General features: G+C 37.7%; 1 protein-coding gene across 1 annotated transcript in view; it reads left to right on the forward strand.

Moving 5' to 3' along the window:
* LOC107728061 (serine/threonine-protein phosphatase 2A 56 kDa regulatory subunit delta isoform) overlaps window positions 1–18,162 on the forward strand; it is a 40,873-nt gene that overhangs the window by 7,167 nt on the left and 15,544 nt on the right. The window contains exons 3-4 of the mRNA XM_016538118.1: window positions 54–225; window positions 16,000–16,199. Of these exons, the coding sequence (XP_016393604.1) occupies window positions 54–225; window positions 16,000–16,199 (372 nt within the window). The remainder of the gene's footprint in view (window positions 1–53; window positions 226–15,999; window positions 16,200–18,162) is intronic.

Raw genomic sequence — 18,162 nt, forward strand, 5'->3', positions numbered from 1 at the left:
GGCATAATGTGCCCATTTTGATTCTGAACATTGTTTTTTTTTTTTCTCACCAGGCCCAGCAGACAGCCAGCAAGCGTCCGAGCAACAGCACTCCACCTCCCACTCAGCTCAACAAAATTAAGTACTCAGGTGGGCCTCAGATTGTAAAGAAGGAGCGTCGACAGAGTTCGTCACGATTCAACCTCAGCAAGAACCGGGAACTGCAGAAGCTTCCCGCCCTCAAAGGTAGAAATGACTTCAAACAGAACATAGCCCTAACAGTCATCGCTCACAGCTTTTCTTACTTAGTTGATGATTTCTTGGAAGTGATCAAATGATCTGTTGTTGTGCACATATCACAGTGAATGGTGTTGGAGGGCAGCCTCACATGACCCCTGAATAATTTTTTTGCCGGTTACTGTGGCAAATGGAGCTGTGTTTGAAGTTAGACATATCAAGTGGTTTTTTTTTCCAGCAAATTGGGAAATACATTTGGAATAGATACACTAGGAATAGTACACTGTGTCTTTAAATATTTCTGCTTCAATCTCTTTTTAATAATTATTGAATTAGTAATAGGCCTACTAATTATATATACATTTGGAATGGGCTTTAAGAGTTTTCACTGTTGAAGATCATTTTCTCATCATTGGATGTTCTTTTTTAATCTTTTTCTCTTTCGTTCCCGTGATCGTGGTGTTCCGACATGGTCTCAGTCAGGGAGAGTCCTTCCTGTGTGGCCACGCAGGGAGTTTGAGCACATGACGGTAATTGGATCAGCAGTGCAAGTGTCTGCACTAAGTAGGACAGTGAAACCTTGCCACAGCTCACAATTTAGAGAGTTACTGTCTAATCTCCAATCTAATCAAGCCTGTTACTTGCAGCTCATTTCTAAGAATCTGATGTGGATTATTCCTAGAAAGCATATGGTTTGATTAATTTATTCAGTTCAACGTCATCAGCTGTTGTGCTGTTTTCATTATATCAGGTCCTGTTTACACCTGAAATTAATATCCATTTCAGGTGGTCATCAAGTGGTCAGCCGAGAATGAGCATTTAAAATGTGTCTCAAATGCTTCCTTTGACCACTTGTGATCTATTTTTAGTTGCAAATGTTGTGGTCACATGAAGGTGTTGTATTTTCAGTCCTTTAAAGCTTTTTTTTTTTCCCCACGGACCAAGTGTAGAATGGGTTATCTGTTATGCACATCAGTGGTTATGGCCCTAGAGCTGAACCATTCATCTACTACACTTAATCAGCACATTCAGATAGATCGTCTCTAGGGGTGAAACGGATCGTGGTTGCCCCACAGTTCGGCATGCATGTAATTTGTGGATTAGTTGCAAAATTTAACCATCATAGTGAAAGTTTATAATTTGTATGTGCCAGTTGTCTTGCCAGTTTACACATTCTAATGATTTTAAACCATTCCACGCCAAGAAGAGGCGAAAGAGAACTCTATTCAGTACTTGTGTGCTGTTTTCTGCGCGCACAGCCGTGCGTTTCAGACATGCAGAGTTGGTTCTTTTGCATCTCCTTGCGCTTGAACAGACACATTAGCTAGAGGTCTGCGCGGGACTATTTTTCTTATTTTTATTGTCTTGTCAGGATACAATTCGTTTAACATTTACATCACAATAGGAAAATGTGTCGCAGAGAGAAAAAAATAAATAGGTTGTACAAAAGTTGCCTATTAGCTATTTTTATTCGTCTTGTCAAAATTAGGGATGTTCATTTTAACCGGTTAACCGACCGTAAGAATTTTGACCGATTAATACAATCAGTTAAACGGTTTAAAAAGTAATTTCATTATTTAATTTTTCAGTAGTTTATCAAAATATTAAAAAAGGTTTGCTGCATGGTTAAAATATGCTACGCGTATAAAAAAATTTGTTTTTTAGGGGGGGGAAAACAAGTCGGTATAAGTCGCATTTTATTATTTCATTCAGAAATAGGCCTAATGCCGATGCGAAATGTTTACAAACATTAAAATAAACACTGTAAACATAGCTAGGTTATTTGAGTTCCCCTCACTCCACAACAAATCCTTTCAATTAACAGTATTTAGAAAAGAACAACAATTAAAAATATATGAAGCTATAGCAATATAAACGACAAGCCAAAACGAATTCATTTAGGCTAAAACAAAACTGAAACCATCGTTGGGTCTCTCATTCCACACAAAATCAAATGTTTCCGTATTCGCGATGTATTTGAATGCCAAAATATTATTTATTATGTAGGCCTACTTCACTCGCGTTCCAATATCCACGTAAAACAAAATGTTTTGCATAACATCACAACGGTGCGGTGATAACAGCTCCTTTTAGTCCTAAAGATAATCGGAATTGTAAAAGGTTTGCCTTTATTTGTATACATTCACAATAAAAACAAATCTTTGTGCTTTTGTAAAATAAGCCTAAAGAAAAATAGGATGCTGCTTTCTGCGCGGTTTAGACATTAATGGCTGTGTGTTGAGTTATTTTGAGGGGACAGCAAATTTACACTGTTATACCAGCTGTACACTCATTACTTCACATTGTAGCAAAGTGTCATTTCTTCAGTGTTGTCACATGAAAAGATATAATAAAATATTTACAAAAATGTGAGGGGTGTACTCACTTCTGTGAGATACTGTATATGTATATATAGCCTAGCTTTATTATGTTTTTCTCCGCTCGCAGAAGCGCTGCAGGTGCGTGATGTGATATGATGGCCATGTGAAATCTCATGTTCTGTTGTTTGCTGCTTTTTGCGCATGTAGAATTAATCCCTGGGAAACGAATGTTATTATTTTAACGGGTCACAGACACTTATCCTTTCTAATTTAATCCAATTTTAATTTAATATAATCTTGTCGGTTAACGGTTAACAATCGGTTAATGAGCGTCGGTTGTCGGTTAGGAAAAATAACCGAAATGAACATCCCTAGTCAAAATGTATTCGTTTGACATTTTTCTGTTAACACAGTAGGAAAAGTGTCGCAGAGAAAAATAAATAAATACGACATCTGTCATTTAAAATTATAGGCTAAGCAAAATATAAACAAAACTGAGTTGAACGTCCTTCAAGGACAGCGCATCCACACTTTGCTCCATCCTTATTCTGCTCTGTCATTCATCAACAACCTGACTGTTCTGCCTGAGGGCCGTATATTTAGGCTACCACAGGTACAGCCTGCTCTGAGCATCGTTATGCACATGCTGCGCACAGACCCCGCAAATAAAATGTGGCGCAGAAAGCATGCATGCAGTGCGTGCATAACAGTCCAAGTGCAGGCTGTACCGGTGGTCAATAAGAATAAAGCGCAGATATGCTGTTCTAAATGGACGTCGGGAACGGGATATTGTTAGACCGCCCGCTCCCGTTTAAATTACACCAAAGTTACAGATCGCTACCGCGTTTTATTCTGGAATTTAATCCCGCGGCGCAAAAAATCTGGTCGGTTCCCACGGGAGAGCCGCGGGAATGCAGACCTCTAACACAAGCAGGGCTCACAAAATTTCAAAATCCCTGGTAGCCCTTCGGGCAGGTACTCTTCAGATTTTGGTAGCCCGAAAATTTATTTAACTAGCCCAAATAAAAAAAGGCCTTTTTTTTTTTTAAATATAGAAAATCAGATAGGAGTTTAAATGTCAATCAAAAATATTTTCAATACACAAATATCAACAAATATGAAGGAAGGAATTTTATTTCACTATTTACAGGGTATCTTTAGAAGGCACATTAACTTCTTTCTCATTTACAACTCTGTGTTTGCTGCGTAAAAGCATGAGTTGATATTTGCGTTGATCTGACCATAAACAGCAAGAAAGGCTTATTGGAAATGTAAATTAATTTTGAACGCCGGCACTGCTTACGTGGTCAGTTGCATGATTGTCTGCTGTGAATAAAATGGCACATGCTTGGAATAATCAGAATAAATTAATATTTAATGTAATAATAATATCAAATGTATCATTTGATTATTTAAATATCCTGTTTAAAAATAGAAAGACAGACACGTTATATAGGATAGATCAGTGTTACTCATTGCGTGGCTCGCATGGCAGATGGCAGTAAATAATGCGATGATATGATCAATACAGATATTTAATAAAAACATTAAAAACAAGCAGGATAGTGAAGATCACTGGGCTAGATGAATGGTTTGTCTTGCAATTCTCTCAAATTATGTCGTTTTTAAAATGGAGAATTTAGCGGAAATAATAATGTAGCCTTTTATTTACATGAAGTAAGCATGAAGCTGCTTGGTTTATATTTTTAATGTAATAATATATAATAGGCTACGTATTTTAAAATGGTATTGCACACCTGTTGCTGCCAGAATAAAGGCCCATTTTAAATGTATTGTGCTTTAATTCTCCTTTTTGTTCTTAACATCTTCCAGCCGCTGTGGTGAGGCGGTGATTAAATATTGTTCTTAAATACTTTCCAACATTTCCGTAATAAATGTAGGCTATATCTTAAAAATGTATGCAAATTACGGCAAAGCTCAACACCTATCATACGGTGCTCTGCAGTGGACAAAAAGATTTTAACAATGAATTTTGTATTGATTTCTTTTTGTAAACTCAAGGATGTGGATTCGGACGGTAATTAAATCACCATACTACCTTGGTGTTTGTCAAAACACAGTAGGTAATCCGGCCGGGGATTTTTACACGGGTGGTCGGAGAAAAACACAGACATTCTGGATTCGGATGGCAATAAAATCACCGACTACCCCCTTTAAATGGTGAAAATCCCTTACGTCCCCCTGAGAAACAATTACTGTCCAAATAGGGCTATACACATAAAATTGTGTCAAAATACCCATCTCGGCAATCATTCTGGTAAACGCAGTTGGTTATGTCTTAAGTGAACGTAAACAGCTGAGAAAGAAATCGGATGTGTATCATTATATTAGATCAGTGCATCAGGTCTTAAAGGGACAGCAGCCTATAAATACCTCTTGCTGTCTGTGTCATTAATGTTAATTAAGCAACAAAACACAGCTTTAACATTTACATTTACATTACATTTAGACATTTAGCAGACGCTTTTATCCAAAGCGACTTACAAATGAGGACAGTGGAAGCCATCAAAATCAACAAAAGAGCAATGATAAGCAAGTGCTATAACAAATCTCAGCTTAATGCAGTACACGTAGCAAGGTTTTTTTTTTTAAAATCATATAATAAATAAAAAGAAAACAGAATAGAAAAATAGAGCAAGCGTTAGAGGCCTTTTTTTTTGCTTTTGTTAATCAGAAGTCAGAAAGTCAGAATTATAATTGAATAATAAATAAAAAGAAAACAAATAGATAATGCAAAAAGATTAGAGAAGCAAGTGGTAGTTTTTTTTCTGTTTTTTGTTTTTTTAAGAAAACAAGCAGTTAGTAAATAAATAGAGTGCAAGTCTAAAAGGGGAAAGTTTTTTTTTTTTTTTATAAAGAATAGAATTAGAATAGAGAGTGCTAGCCTTAGAGGGTCAAATAAAGATGGAAGAGATGTGTTTTTAGCCGATTCTTGAAGATGGCTAAGGACTCAGCTGCTCGGACTGAGTTGGGCAGGTCAGTCAACCAGGAGGGAACATTTAATTTAAAAGTCAGAGAAAGTGATTTTGTGCCTCTTTGGGATGGCACAATAAAGTGCCGTTCACTTGCAGAACGCAAGCTGCTAGAGGGCACATAATTCTGATGTAATGAATTTAGGTAAAGGGGTGCAGAGCCAGTGGTGGTTTTGTAGGCAAACATTAATGCCTTGAGTTTTATGCGAGAAGCTATTGGTAGCCAGTGCAAACCGATAAACAGAGGTGTGACGTGCATTCTTTTCGGTTTGTTAAAAATTAATCTTGCTGCCGTGTTTTGGATTAATTGTAAAGGTTTGATAGAACTGGCTGGAAGACCTGCCAAGAGAGCATTGCAATAGTCCAGCCTGGATAGAACAAGAGCTTGAACAAGGAGTTGTGAAGCATGTTCCGAAAGAAAGGGCCTGATCTTCTTGATGTTGAATAAAGCAAATCTGCAGGACCGGGAGTTTTTGAAGAGGTTGAGTTGAAGGTGATGGTCCTTCATCCAGCAAGAAATGTCTGTTAGACAAGCTGAGATGCGAGCAGCTATCGTCGGATCATCAGGATGGAATGAGAGGTAGAGTTGAGTGTCATCAGCATAGCAGTGATATGAAAAGCCATGTTTCTGAATGACAGAACCTAATGATGCCATGTAGACAGAGAAGAGAAGTGGTCCAAGAACAAAGATTAATCCATATTTAATTTATACAGTGAACACTATGCAGCGTTATTTTACACGTAATTATTACATTTCTGTGCAGGAATGCAACTATTAGACCTTACAACTTTGTTATATTGTATTTATCAATACTTATAATTTGTTTGTATAACTTTTTTTTTTGTTCACTTGCCTTTAATCATGTTTGAATCATGTTTGGCTAGTAGTTTTTGCTGTGGTATTGAAGAAGTACTTAAAGTGTGCTTTAACTAATAAATGGAAAACAGAGATACATTGGTGTAAAGTTTTGTGAGTTGAACCACAGTTTTTGTGATCTGTTGGACAACTAAATCTTCTCATAATGTTGGACAACTAATCTTCTCATAATGTGACCTCGCAACCTGTACCTGAACTTCGCTCTTGCCATGTAGCAGTATCCTGAGGAAGGTAGTTAACTGTCAGTCCCAGTGATTTCATAACTGGAAGAATCATGCTCCCTTTTCGAGAAGAGTTGCTCTTGAAAGAGCAGTTCAGTTTACTGTTTCTATTATTACTATAATGTGAAACACCAGTTTGGTTTGAAATGTTTTCCCTTGTGGTAGAAGTAATTGCTGCAGTGAATGTTGCAATGTGTTTTAGTTCTGATGTTTTGCATCTACATGCTACAACAATGGTCTCGATTAACCACACTGTATCTTAAAATACTCTGGGTTGCATAATGCATCATGAGCGTTCTTGTGGAGCCTTGACCATTACACGTATTCACCTTTCTATGCAGGGTGCCAAACAGTTTTATGCATCAGAACGATGTCTCTGTGTGTTTGTTTCTGGCCCAGGCAACACTGTTTCTAGTGGTCTGGCACTGTCTCTGGATGGCCACATGGCAAACAAACAGAGGAAGCATGGAGATCTCCCTTTTCCTGTCTTTGTGTGAGAACCAAGCCAGACCAGCTCAGTGTCTGTCTAGGAATTCCATTGAAGCAAGTGATTTTACTTCAGTATCTGCCATGATGCCAGTTTGGATGGCAAATGTACAGCAAAGCTGAGTCTACTACAAAAAAAATGATTTACTATTGAACACTAGCCTTTATTTAAAAACAGGCATATTAATATCAATATTAACAAATTAGGCTGTTATTATTATTATCATTATTATGTATGTTTTACATTTTTCAGTATCTAGTTTGTACCTGAAGTACTGGTAATTTTAATATTACCAGTGTGTTTTAAATGGGCAAGCAGGGATAAGTTATAATTCATTATGAATGAAGACTTAATGATTAGAAATACATTAGTGGACTAAAAGCTGATACAGGTAGAGACAGAATGCAGACGACAGCATGCATAATTTATTTATGCATGTATTTTGGCTGTGTGTGCAAGTAGATCAATTCTCGGTGAGCTCAAACATAAGTGGATTACACAAGGTTCGAGATAACATATTTCAAGAGGCTTACAAATGAGTGCTTGCTTATATTTTCACAGTTTTGTGAAGAACATTGTGTATCATGTGGTGGTTGCCTGCAGCAGCATGATCTCTGTAAGCATACAGATGTTCATGCGGTAGAAAGCCTGCTCATTGTGTGAGGCATACAAGACTGTCACCTAACCATCACTCTGACTGCTGAAGATTTTTTGCTGAGTAAATTTAAACCTAGGATAACGTAAGCATAAAAAAAGATTTAGTTTTGTTTGCTAAGCTTTTGCTTAGGAAAATATGTAATGCATAGTATTTATCAAATGTTTATTGCAGTTTTGGTGTACAGTGGTTAAACTGCATTTCAAATCCTTTTTTTTTTTTTTTTTGTATTTTAATATATATGAATGAGTACTAGGTTAATATGCAATCCCCCAGTTTCACAGACAAGGCTTAAGGCTAGTCCCAGACTAAAATGCATGTTTGGGCTGTTTTACCTGAAAGAAATTTGCACTGACATATCTTAAAATATGTCAGTGCCATTGTTTTGTCTCAAGATGCACACGAGTAATGTTATTTTCTAAGGCATGTTTATAAAAGATACTTGAATGTCCTAATTGAACTATGCCATAATCCTGGCTTAACCTAAACCCTGTCTGTGAAACCAGGCCAATATGTAATTCGTGCATAAAGGCCTGGGCGATAAAACGGTATCGATATTTATCAACTGTACACCTTTTTCGATAACGATAGAAAAATTTTTCGATATAGGCACGTGCTATGACGCAGACAGCACACACAAACACGAACATGAGTGCTGTGCCTGCCTGTGATGAGCCGTGCATATGCAACTTATTTCCGCTCGGCTGCTTCACTCTGCATTCACTTGGCTGTTTACACGCACGTACAGCGGAGAAAATGGCAGAGACAGAGATGATATCTAATCTCCATCCCCGCCGGAAAAAAAAAGTTAATATCTGCAGAATGGGAATACTTCGGATATTTAAAAAAAAAAAAAAAACGAACGCGGGATTGTCCTTGAGGACGGATCCAATTTGCAAAAAATGTGGACGCAAAGTGGCTGCAAAAGCAGGCAATACATCCAACATCTTCGCTCATATTCGCGGACACCATCCCTCCTTGCAGATGAAGGTGTGTCGCATTAATAATAAGTTATAAGTTAAGGCCGTATGATTTCCGTGAAGCAGAGGGAATCCCGGTGCAGTCATGAACATGGAATTTACAGTATAACGAGGATGTCACGTAAAACGCGCAATCGGATGGATGAATAAGTCAAAAGTAGTTATGATATGTGTCTGATTATTAAAGCGCAAATAGAGACTGCTATATAAATAATCTGCTTGTTTCTGTATGTCTCTGAGTGACACCGTTTTATCTACTACATACTGAAGTACGCATACATAAATGGTGTTTTTAGCATCGACATAAACATGAACATCACCAGAGCTGCTCTGAGAGAAAACGTAAATAAACATTTCCTAGTTTTATTTGAGAAAAACCTATGTCAAATACACTCTGAAACTCAAAGGTCCGCTACAACCCGTCAAAATAAAAGTTCAATTTAATTTGAAATTATGACAGAAATATATTAGCATTGTACAATGTACTTCAAAGTTAAAATAACAACAATAATAATAATATTCTTTATAATAAAATAATTTATTTAAACATTGTTTTCAAGGAATATAATGTTTGTCCATGTTTTAACTTTGCCAAAAATGTTGTTGTAAATTTGAATTTGATAACATTTTAAAACATTAATTAAAATGTTAAAGTGTGATATAGATATACATAAGGTGTACAGCTTTATTTTTTATTGTTTTTATTTATTTATTTTTTTCAGAAGGGAGACTTCAATACTTTCATTAAAATGGTTTTTTTTAGCTATATTGCCCAGCCCTACGTGCATATTTGAGTTATTATATTAACTCTTTTTACATTTAGTAAAATGTGGTTTAACATAGTATTTGTTAAAGCAATAAAGCCACACATGCTGTTTTTACAGTGATTTTTATAAGCAGTTAGTAATGTTTTTTTTTTCTTTCTTTCTTTTCTTTTGGAAGTAGGCTAATAATTCACCTTTACCCTATTACCCTAAAGCATTGTTCTGGATTGTGGACTCTTATTTTGGCTAGAAGTGATGGTTTAACCTGTGGAGGTTAATTCTCATTCTCATGAATGCCTGTTTGTGCTGTGTTGCTAAAGGGCAAGGTAACTACATCATGAAGTGATGATTTTTCCACTGTGTTTGTGGTTAGAGCCTACATATATGGTTGACATTCTTGATAAAAATCTTTTCACAATATCATATGTCCAATAGGAGCTTTACCACCTGACCTTACGCCCTGACTAAAGAAAGTACAGTCAGTCATGTTTGGTTTGCCAGCACACACAGGTCATTGGGCTGTAATTTGTATGATTAGTCTGGGTTATGTTTAGCTCAAGATCCACTGTGAAAACAATCTCATATGACCCTAAACACTCGAGCTGTTGCACTGAACCTGCCTCAGTGTCTTGTTGGAGTGTTGGTTTGCTGTAGGCGCAGCTCTAGAGCGTGTGAGAGGACATAGATTGCATTGGTTGTGTCGTGCAAGAGGTCAAATGTTAGCATTAATAGCTGCTCTTTTGGTTTTGTGAGGGCATACGGGCATCACAGCACACAACTATGTGACCACTTATCATTATAAAAAGGCTATTTTAATCTGCTTGCCCTAAGAACCATGAACAACTCCTCCTCCCTCTTTCTTGTCATCTGTCTGGGAGCCCCGAGGTTATTGCATGTGCTCTTCAAAAGCGCTGGGTGTTTGCTTTGAATTGGCCCACAATAGTCACATTATAATCGTACTATGGAGATGCATCTGGAGACATTTGTTGTTTTTTTTGGATATTATTTGTTGTTTGTACTTGTTGACCTAGTTCATCTGTTTTATGTTAGCTAATGAACAATGTTAACATAACTGTTTGGTCATGTGTTAAGGTGTCATAAGTGTTTATATATATGTATATATATACAGTATCTCACAGAAGTGAGTACACCCCTCACATTTTTGTAAATATTTTATTATATCTTTCCATGTGACAACACTGAAGAAATGACACTTTGCTGCAATGTAAAGTAGTGAGTGTACAGCTTGTATAACAGTGTAAATTTGCTGTCAAAATATTTACAAAAATGTGAGGGGTGTACTCACTTCTAAAATACTGTAAATACTAATGCTGTTGATTGCAAAAAAATTAATTTGAACTAATTGCTCCGCTTTCTGTAATTAATTGCGATTAATCACACTGAACAGTAAAATTTGTAATCGGATATATTTTCACATTAATCTCCAAATTACACAAACAACATAGGGCTGGGCAATATAGATAATTTATTTCTTGATATTTTTCGGTTTTGCCAATAATCAATATATATCAACCCTCTACGCACACCTTGGCAATATAATCGCCATTGGCTAGTACATTTTTTTGTTTACTCGCCAGACTGATATACTATTTTATACACACACACACACACGTTTACTTAGCTGTCTAAATGGGGACATTCATTAGACTTCGATTGTTTTTATATACAGATAGTTATACACTTTTTAACCTAAACCCACCCCTAACCCTACCCCTCACAGAAAACTTTCTGCATTTTTACAATTTCTAGCAGCGCAAAGGTTGTGTGTTCAATTCCCAGGGAATTGTTTTTATTACTGCCATTATTCACATACACCACTGCACAGCACAAATGATGGGTGTGTTGGCCGCTGTTTTAATTTATTTACAACTGGTTCGCCGGTTCTTCTGTATCCGGCCTCGGACATTTTTGCTGTCACGCGCCTAAAAATGTCCCCGTTTCGGTGTTTTCTTCCATCAATGTACTGCATTATGTTCATATCACGCAACGTCGACAACATAAACTCCGTTTTCTCAGCTCCCCAAAAATGTGACGTTCGCTTCTCCGCCATCGTTTTTAATCTGCGTATTGTGCGTGCCACGTCAGTGTGTACGTCACGAGTAGAGCCCGACCGATATGGGTTTTTTGGGGCCGATACCGATATTAGGGAGTAAAAAAGGGCCGATATCGATATATCGGCGGATATTCTTTGCGTATATTATAATTGTGCGTGCCACGTCAGTGTGTACGTCACGAGTAGAGCCCGACCGATATGGGTTTTTTGGGGCCGATACCGATATTAGGGAGTAAAAAAGGGCCGATATCGATATATCGGCCGATATTCTTTGCGTATATTATAGTACAGTACCAGTCAAAAGTTTGGACACTTTCCCATTCATGTCCAAACATTTGACTGGTACTATATATAGAATACAGTATATACAAAAACAGAATATATATGCATAAACAAATTTTTTGCAGTGATCACTCAAATGTGGTGATGAAACACTTTGACGTGACAAAGATATGTAATGGAGGAAGTGGAGGATTTAATCTAGCGGGTCTAGTGTCTCGTGTCGCAAATTCAATGACGCAGGTAGTGACGATTCTCTCCGGCAAATCAGTGATCAGCAGGGTTTACACAAGTCACATTTTGGTAACGGTACGGCTCGCTTGGAACCTCGGCCGAGGTGGTACTGAAAAAGGTACCAGGTACTGTACACAGTGGAAAACACCCCAAAAGCGAGCTGTGCCGTGCCGTACCATGCAGCGGAAAAGCGCCATAAGTTCGCAAATTCAATAGTGAAAGTGAAGGTGTCCGAAGCCCGGCTTATAGAAAAAAGAGGAACTTCCATTCACAAAATTCAAATCACAAATAATACTGATGAAAAAGAATGAGTTGAATGTTAATCCCACTTACGCCAACGACATGGCCTGTGCCCAATTTATAGGAGTGACAGCAGACAATCTCTGAAAAAAGACTGCTGATAAAATTTCCTCAGCACACTATCTATCGTTTCTGATTGATGGTGATACGGACATCTCCACCAAAGAATGTGAGATTGTCTATGCCCGTGTCAATAATATTGTAAGACCTGCCAACATCCTAATTGGTCACATTGACATTCAACTCGCCTATGCAGAAGGTAAAGTGAGATTTCTGATTTTTGTTACCATATAACTATAAACTATGTTAACTGAAAAACTATTCATCAGCATACATTGATCAATCTCATGATGTAGAAAAAAAAGGTGCGACCAAGTCGTGTGCTCGTGTGACCAGCTGAGAAAGTTCGTTGCACCAGTGCGACCACTGGGAATGAGTCTAGAGCCCTGGTCCTCCTGGAGCAGTTTTAGTGCGCTAGTGGAGATCTCTCTACCATGTAAAAGTTTGGAGTCAGTAAGATATTTTTGATGCTTTTGAAGGAAATCTATTATGATCACAAGGTCTGCATTTATTTGATCAGAAATACACTAAAAACAGTAAAAATTTGAAATATTACAAAAATAACAGCTTTCTATTTTAATATTTTACAATGTATTTTATTCCTTTGATGTCAAAGCTGAATTTTCAGCATCATTACTCCAGGCTTCAGTGTCACATGATCCTTCAGAAATAATTTCTTATTATTATCAATGTTGCAAACAGCTGTGCTGTGTAATACTTTTTGTGGAAACATACATTTTCAGTAAAAAAATGTATGTATGTGTATGTGCAAAATGTATGTTTCAGTATTCTTATTTTTGGCCCATATTACAATATACACATTTTTAAGTAACAAACTTCTGAGAAAAAAAAAAAAGTTAGATCCTTACTTCATCTAATTTATTACACATTTGAATGTATTTGAAAGAGTTGACCAATTTTAAAGGGGTCATATGATGCTGCTAAAAATAATTTTTTTGTGTGTATTTGGTGTAATGAAATGTGTTTATGTGGTTTAAGGTTCAAAAAACACATTATTTTCCACATACTGTACATTATTGTTTCTCCTCTATGCCCCGCCTTTCTGAAACGCGTCGATTTTTACAAAGCTCATCGGTCTGAAAAAGCGAGGTGTGCTCTGATTGGCCAGCTATCCAGTGCGTTGTGATTGGCCGAATTCCTCAAGCGTGTGACGGAAATGTTACGTCCCTTACCATATTGTGATGCCTGCGGCAACCTCATGTTATCGACCCCGGGCTGGACTCCGCTTCGTCCACGGTGAAAGTCGATCCGGCGATCGACAGCACGAAGTTGAAGTATTTCCTCAGCGACCAGCATGGATCAGCTCCAGGCATGACGAAGCAGATATCGTCCTCTTTTGGAAGGCCGAACAAAGTAGTTTCACTTTCACAACAAAGCACACAGCGCCTTCACAACATGCCAGCGGCGGCAACAATACTACAGTGAGAATAAAAGTTACGCCTTCTTTCTTTGCGTGAACATTTGGGCGGCGTTATGCAAATCTTCCCACACAGTGACGTAGCTGTTATATTGCCAACCCCTAATTTTGTAAAAGTGGTCAAATAAAATATTAGCTATCAGTATCTGCCTCAAATTTCCTGATGGGTGCATCCCCACTATTTATGATTGTCTTCTGACTCTGATTATTTTGTTTCATGCTTTTATGTATATGTACTAGTGCATATTTGATTTGATTAGATCAATATGAAAGCCATCCTGTACATTCATCAGCAGAAAACATGCTGGCTGCAGGCCATCCTTTACCTCCATTACTGTCCTCCTCCTCTCATCACTCTCAGAGCTTCTCCTCTGGCATTGCATAAGATCTCCCAATCAAACACTCCTACTTCAGACTGCAGGCCTGGTTCAGGATGTTGAGGTTCATGGCCTGCAACTATTCTGGAAATCCTGCTATCCTCTGCCAGCTTAAAGCATTGTGGAAAGAATTTACTTGAGTCAGCAGGGTAAACGAAATTACACGTTTCATACTTGCACACAGGACATCATCTCTCAAAGAAATTGATAATGAAATCATCTGACAATAGATGTTATTTGTTTGTATTTGTTTGTTATTATTTGTCATTTCAGTCATTGTGCCCTTTGTGTTTGGTGACATGTGAAAGGGAAGTTAGAATGTTCTGATGGAGCTGCTGCAGTGCAGCTCTCTGTGGATCGCATTTATTATAGATTCATTGAAGCTGTCATCTGTGCCCCAGATTTTAGTCCTTCGTTTTCATTCTGTCCCCATCTCTGCTCAAAAGTGGATCAATCCCCCGTCCTTTCCTCGTTACCCTGTGCTGTCCATCTCGATGGACAGGGTCTGTTTAACAAAAACCACTGTCAGACCTAATATGTCTTCTGTGTGATATTTAAAATGAGAAATTACAGCTGTTTTACTGATTCAAATATTTCAGGACCACTTGTTGGAGTTTATGAGTTAGCCTGATGCATGCACAAGTTGCATAACATTTGCTGTCTACATGTTTTTTTCCTTGCTGCTAGTAAAACATACAAAATAAAACTTAGTATGACTTGGCAAAAGAGGCAAAACAATCATATCTATTTTTCAGCCTATCTTCTCTGTATATTTTCTCTGTAATGGCTTGATGGGAGAAAAAAAACACAATAGCCATTAACAAAATGCTAAATACATTTAAAATAAGCAAGAAACAAAATGCAGTAAAAAGTTAATCAACTGTTTTCAACAGTATTTTTTGCTTAGTGAATAGTTAAATGTAAACATCTTTATTTATGTTAACCCCAAAAAAAAACAGTTTCCACAAAATATTAAGCAGCTCAGCTGTTTTTAATATTAATGATAATAATAAATGTTTCTTGACCAGCAAATCTGTATATTAGAATGATTTCTGAAGGATCATGTGACACTGAAGACTGGAGTAATGATGCTGAAAATACAGCTTTGCTGTTACCAAAATAAATGACATTAAAATATAAAACATTATTTTATAACATTATTTTAGGTTGTAATATTTCACAAAATTATGCTTTTTACAGTATATTTAATCAAATTAATTCAGATGAGTATTAGAGATTTCTGTCAGAAACACAAAAAAAACTTGCCAATCCAGAACTTTTAAACGGCAGCTTATATAGTCAGCAAATCATTGTGATTATATTGTGAATATTCAGTATATCGCTCATCCCCAGTACTTGGTCACCTGATTCCAGTCCAGCCATTATGACCCGCTCATAATTGCAGCAGTGTGTTGCCTTGGCAGAACAGTGCTATTTTCCACAAGCTCATGCAGGGACACACAGATCACAACACACAGACAGACAAATGAGGTTCACAATCAAGGGGAGAGGAAGGTGTAAATGAAACTGTGGGGGACCAGAGAGCCTCCCAAATAGGAGCTCTGTTTAAACTGTGCGTTGGTGTGAAATAGCACAGTAAGAGATCTGGAAATCTTTCCTTGGAGGTTTGCAGGTTGGTTTGATTGACTGTTTTGCCTGCTGCACATCTCCTGCCTGACAGGTGTCATTTAGGCTGTTTTGTTTATTGTGTCTCCAATTCCAGATGCCCCACCCATGGATCGAGAAGAACTGTTTGTCCAGAAACTGCGGCAGTGCTGCGTGCTTTTCGACTTTGTGACTGATCCACTAAGTGATCTCAAGTATAAAGAGGTGAAGCGAGCCGGCCTCAATGAAATGGTGGAGTACATCACACACAACCGCGACGTGGTCACAGAGTCCATCTACCCTGAAGCTGTTATCATGGTGAGGGGGCACAAATATATCCTAAGCACACACACATCAACTCATCCCCATTGCTTTTCATACATGATGCCTGTGCATGTAAGCAATTTGTGGCTTAGTTCACACCACCCTATCACTCTTGAGTGCACAACTCTGATTCTAAATAAAGTACCGCATTTCAAAAATCACTTGGCAGTTTTCTCAAATGTAATCGTTTTTTGTTTTTTTTTAATATGGAATATTGGCCCTTTAATTTAGTTTCCATGGCAACATTAATCCTCTCCTACCATCTTGAGATCCCTCAGTTGTGAGCATAGTAGGTGATGCATCAGCTGCACTGCATTGTGTGATTTACCTTTCACGTGAGTCACAAGAACTCATTCGGAGTTACGAGGCATGGAGGATTCAGAGTTATTGTACATTAAAACTGTGATGCAACCTATAATCTAGAAAAAATATTCGTAAACATGTTGTGATTCTTCATTTGACACCTGCGGAGTTGTCAAGTAATTTTGTCTAGTTGAGTACTTGACAGGGTCCATTTGGTTCCTGTACTGCACACACATCTTTTGTGCAGTTGTAGGCCTGTGAACAGTACACGTGCATGTCAAACATTAGCTTCCACTACTACTTTATTTGTATTTCTTTCCTTTTGACCCACATATACATTGGTTAGCTGATTCTCATCTGGTCAGAAGCTAATGGGACAAAACATGTGGCAAGTACAGTTCCCTGCTTATCAGGATCCTGGATTATCACATCCTCTGTGACCAATTGAACGTAATGGCTTTTGCTTGACTGACGCACAGGAGATTACTAGCCAGACCCAGGATAAAATCTGCTCAAGTGTAAATGTACACCAGGGAATTATAGGTAATTAGCCGTCATAAATCAAGGCCTAGACACCTGCGTTTCCTTGCAGCCATTCATAATTCAGAGAGGAGATCTGCTGTGTCCCAAATAGGGCTCCGGGATATAGCAAAAAAAAAAATATATATATGAATATTTATGTTTTCACTGAAATAAAATAGTTAAAAAATTTTTTTTTTTTTTTTTTTTTAACTAAGTGCAAATAAAGCATTATATTTAACTATTTTCTTTTATATTCACCAATACAAAGATACATTAATACACAGCAATATTTACATACATGGACATGTAGGGAAATGCTACTAACACAGGCTTTAAGAAACTTAACGGCCAAAAAAAAGCGCATTAAAGTCATTGTGATGCATTGTGATATAAAATTATCTGGGTTATATTGTGAACATTTAATATATGAGAGCCATAATCCCAATAATAAATCTTGCGACTGTATTGTAAGATAGTCGCAATTAGGGGTGCTCCGATTGATCGGCTACCGATCACTATCGGCCGATAATCACAGTGGGATGTTTGATCGGCGGTCTCTAAAAAGGCCGATCTCAAAAAAAACGATCTCAAGCTGATGACGCTGCAGTAAGAGGTTTGGCATGACATGCAGCGCCACCGTCTCAGTCTCTGTCCGGCGCGGGTGAATTAATTATAATGCTGAAGGTGAGGTACTCGCCTTCATATTTCTTCATTAAATAACTTATAAAGTAATTTGAAAACCTTGTGTGAGACGTAATTTCACAAACAGCGCGAGTGAATCACCGCGCGCGCTCTCTTTCTCTCTCAAAATACGCAAATGGTTTCAAATCACCACACATCGCGTCTATCTTATAAGCGAGCTGCACGCTGCACAGTTGACACAGGAATTGTCACTTGCACAATCTAGGGCAGTGTCACTTTGTCACTAAAGTTTATAAATTGCATTACTTTTAAATTCTTACCAGTGTTTAACCATTATGCGCTCATGCACACTCGCAGCGCACACACATAACGCCAGGTTCACATTACTCCGTTTGCAGTGCGTATGTGGTGCGTATTATTTCCGCGCTCATGTTAACGGATTAATAAAGCGTGCACACTGCAGACGGTTGCGGTCCGGCAGTGCGTTCCA

The sequence above is a fragment of the Sinocyclocheilus rhinocerous genome, unplaced genomic scaffold (assembly GCF_001515625.1).
Source record: "Sinocyclocheilus rhinocerous isolate Xijiao unplaced genomic scaffold, SAMN03320098_v1.1 scaffold907, whole genome shotgun sequence".
Classification (NCBI taxonomy): Eukaryota; Metazoa; Chordata; class Actinopteri; order Cypriniformes; family Cyprinidae; genus Sinocyclocheilus; species Sinocyclocheilus rhinocerous.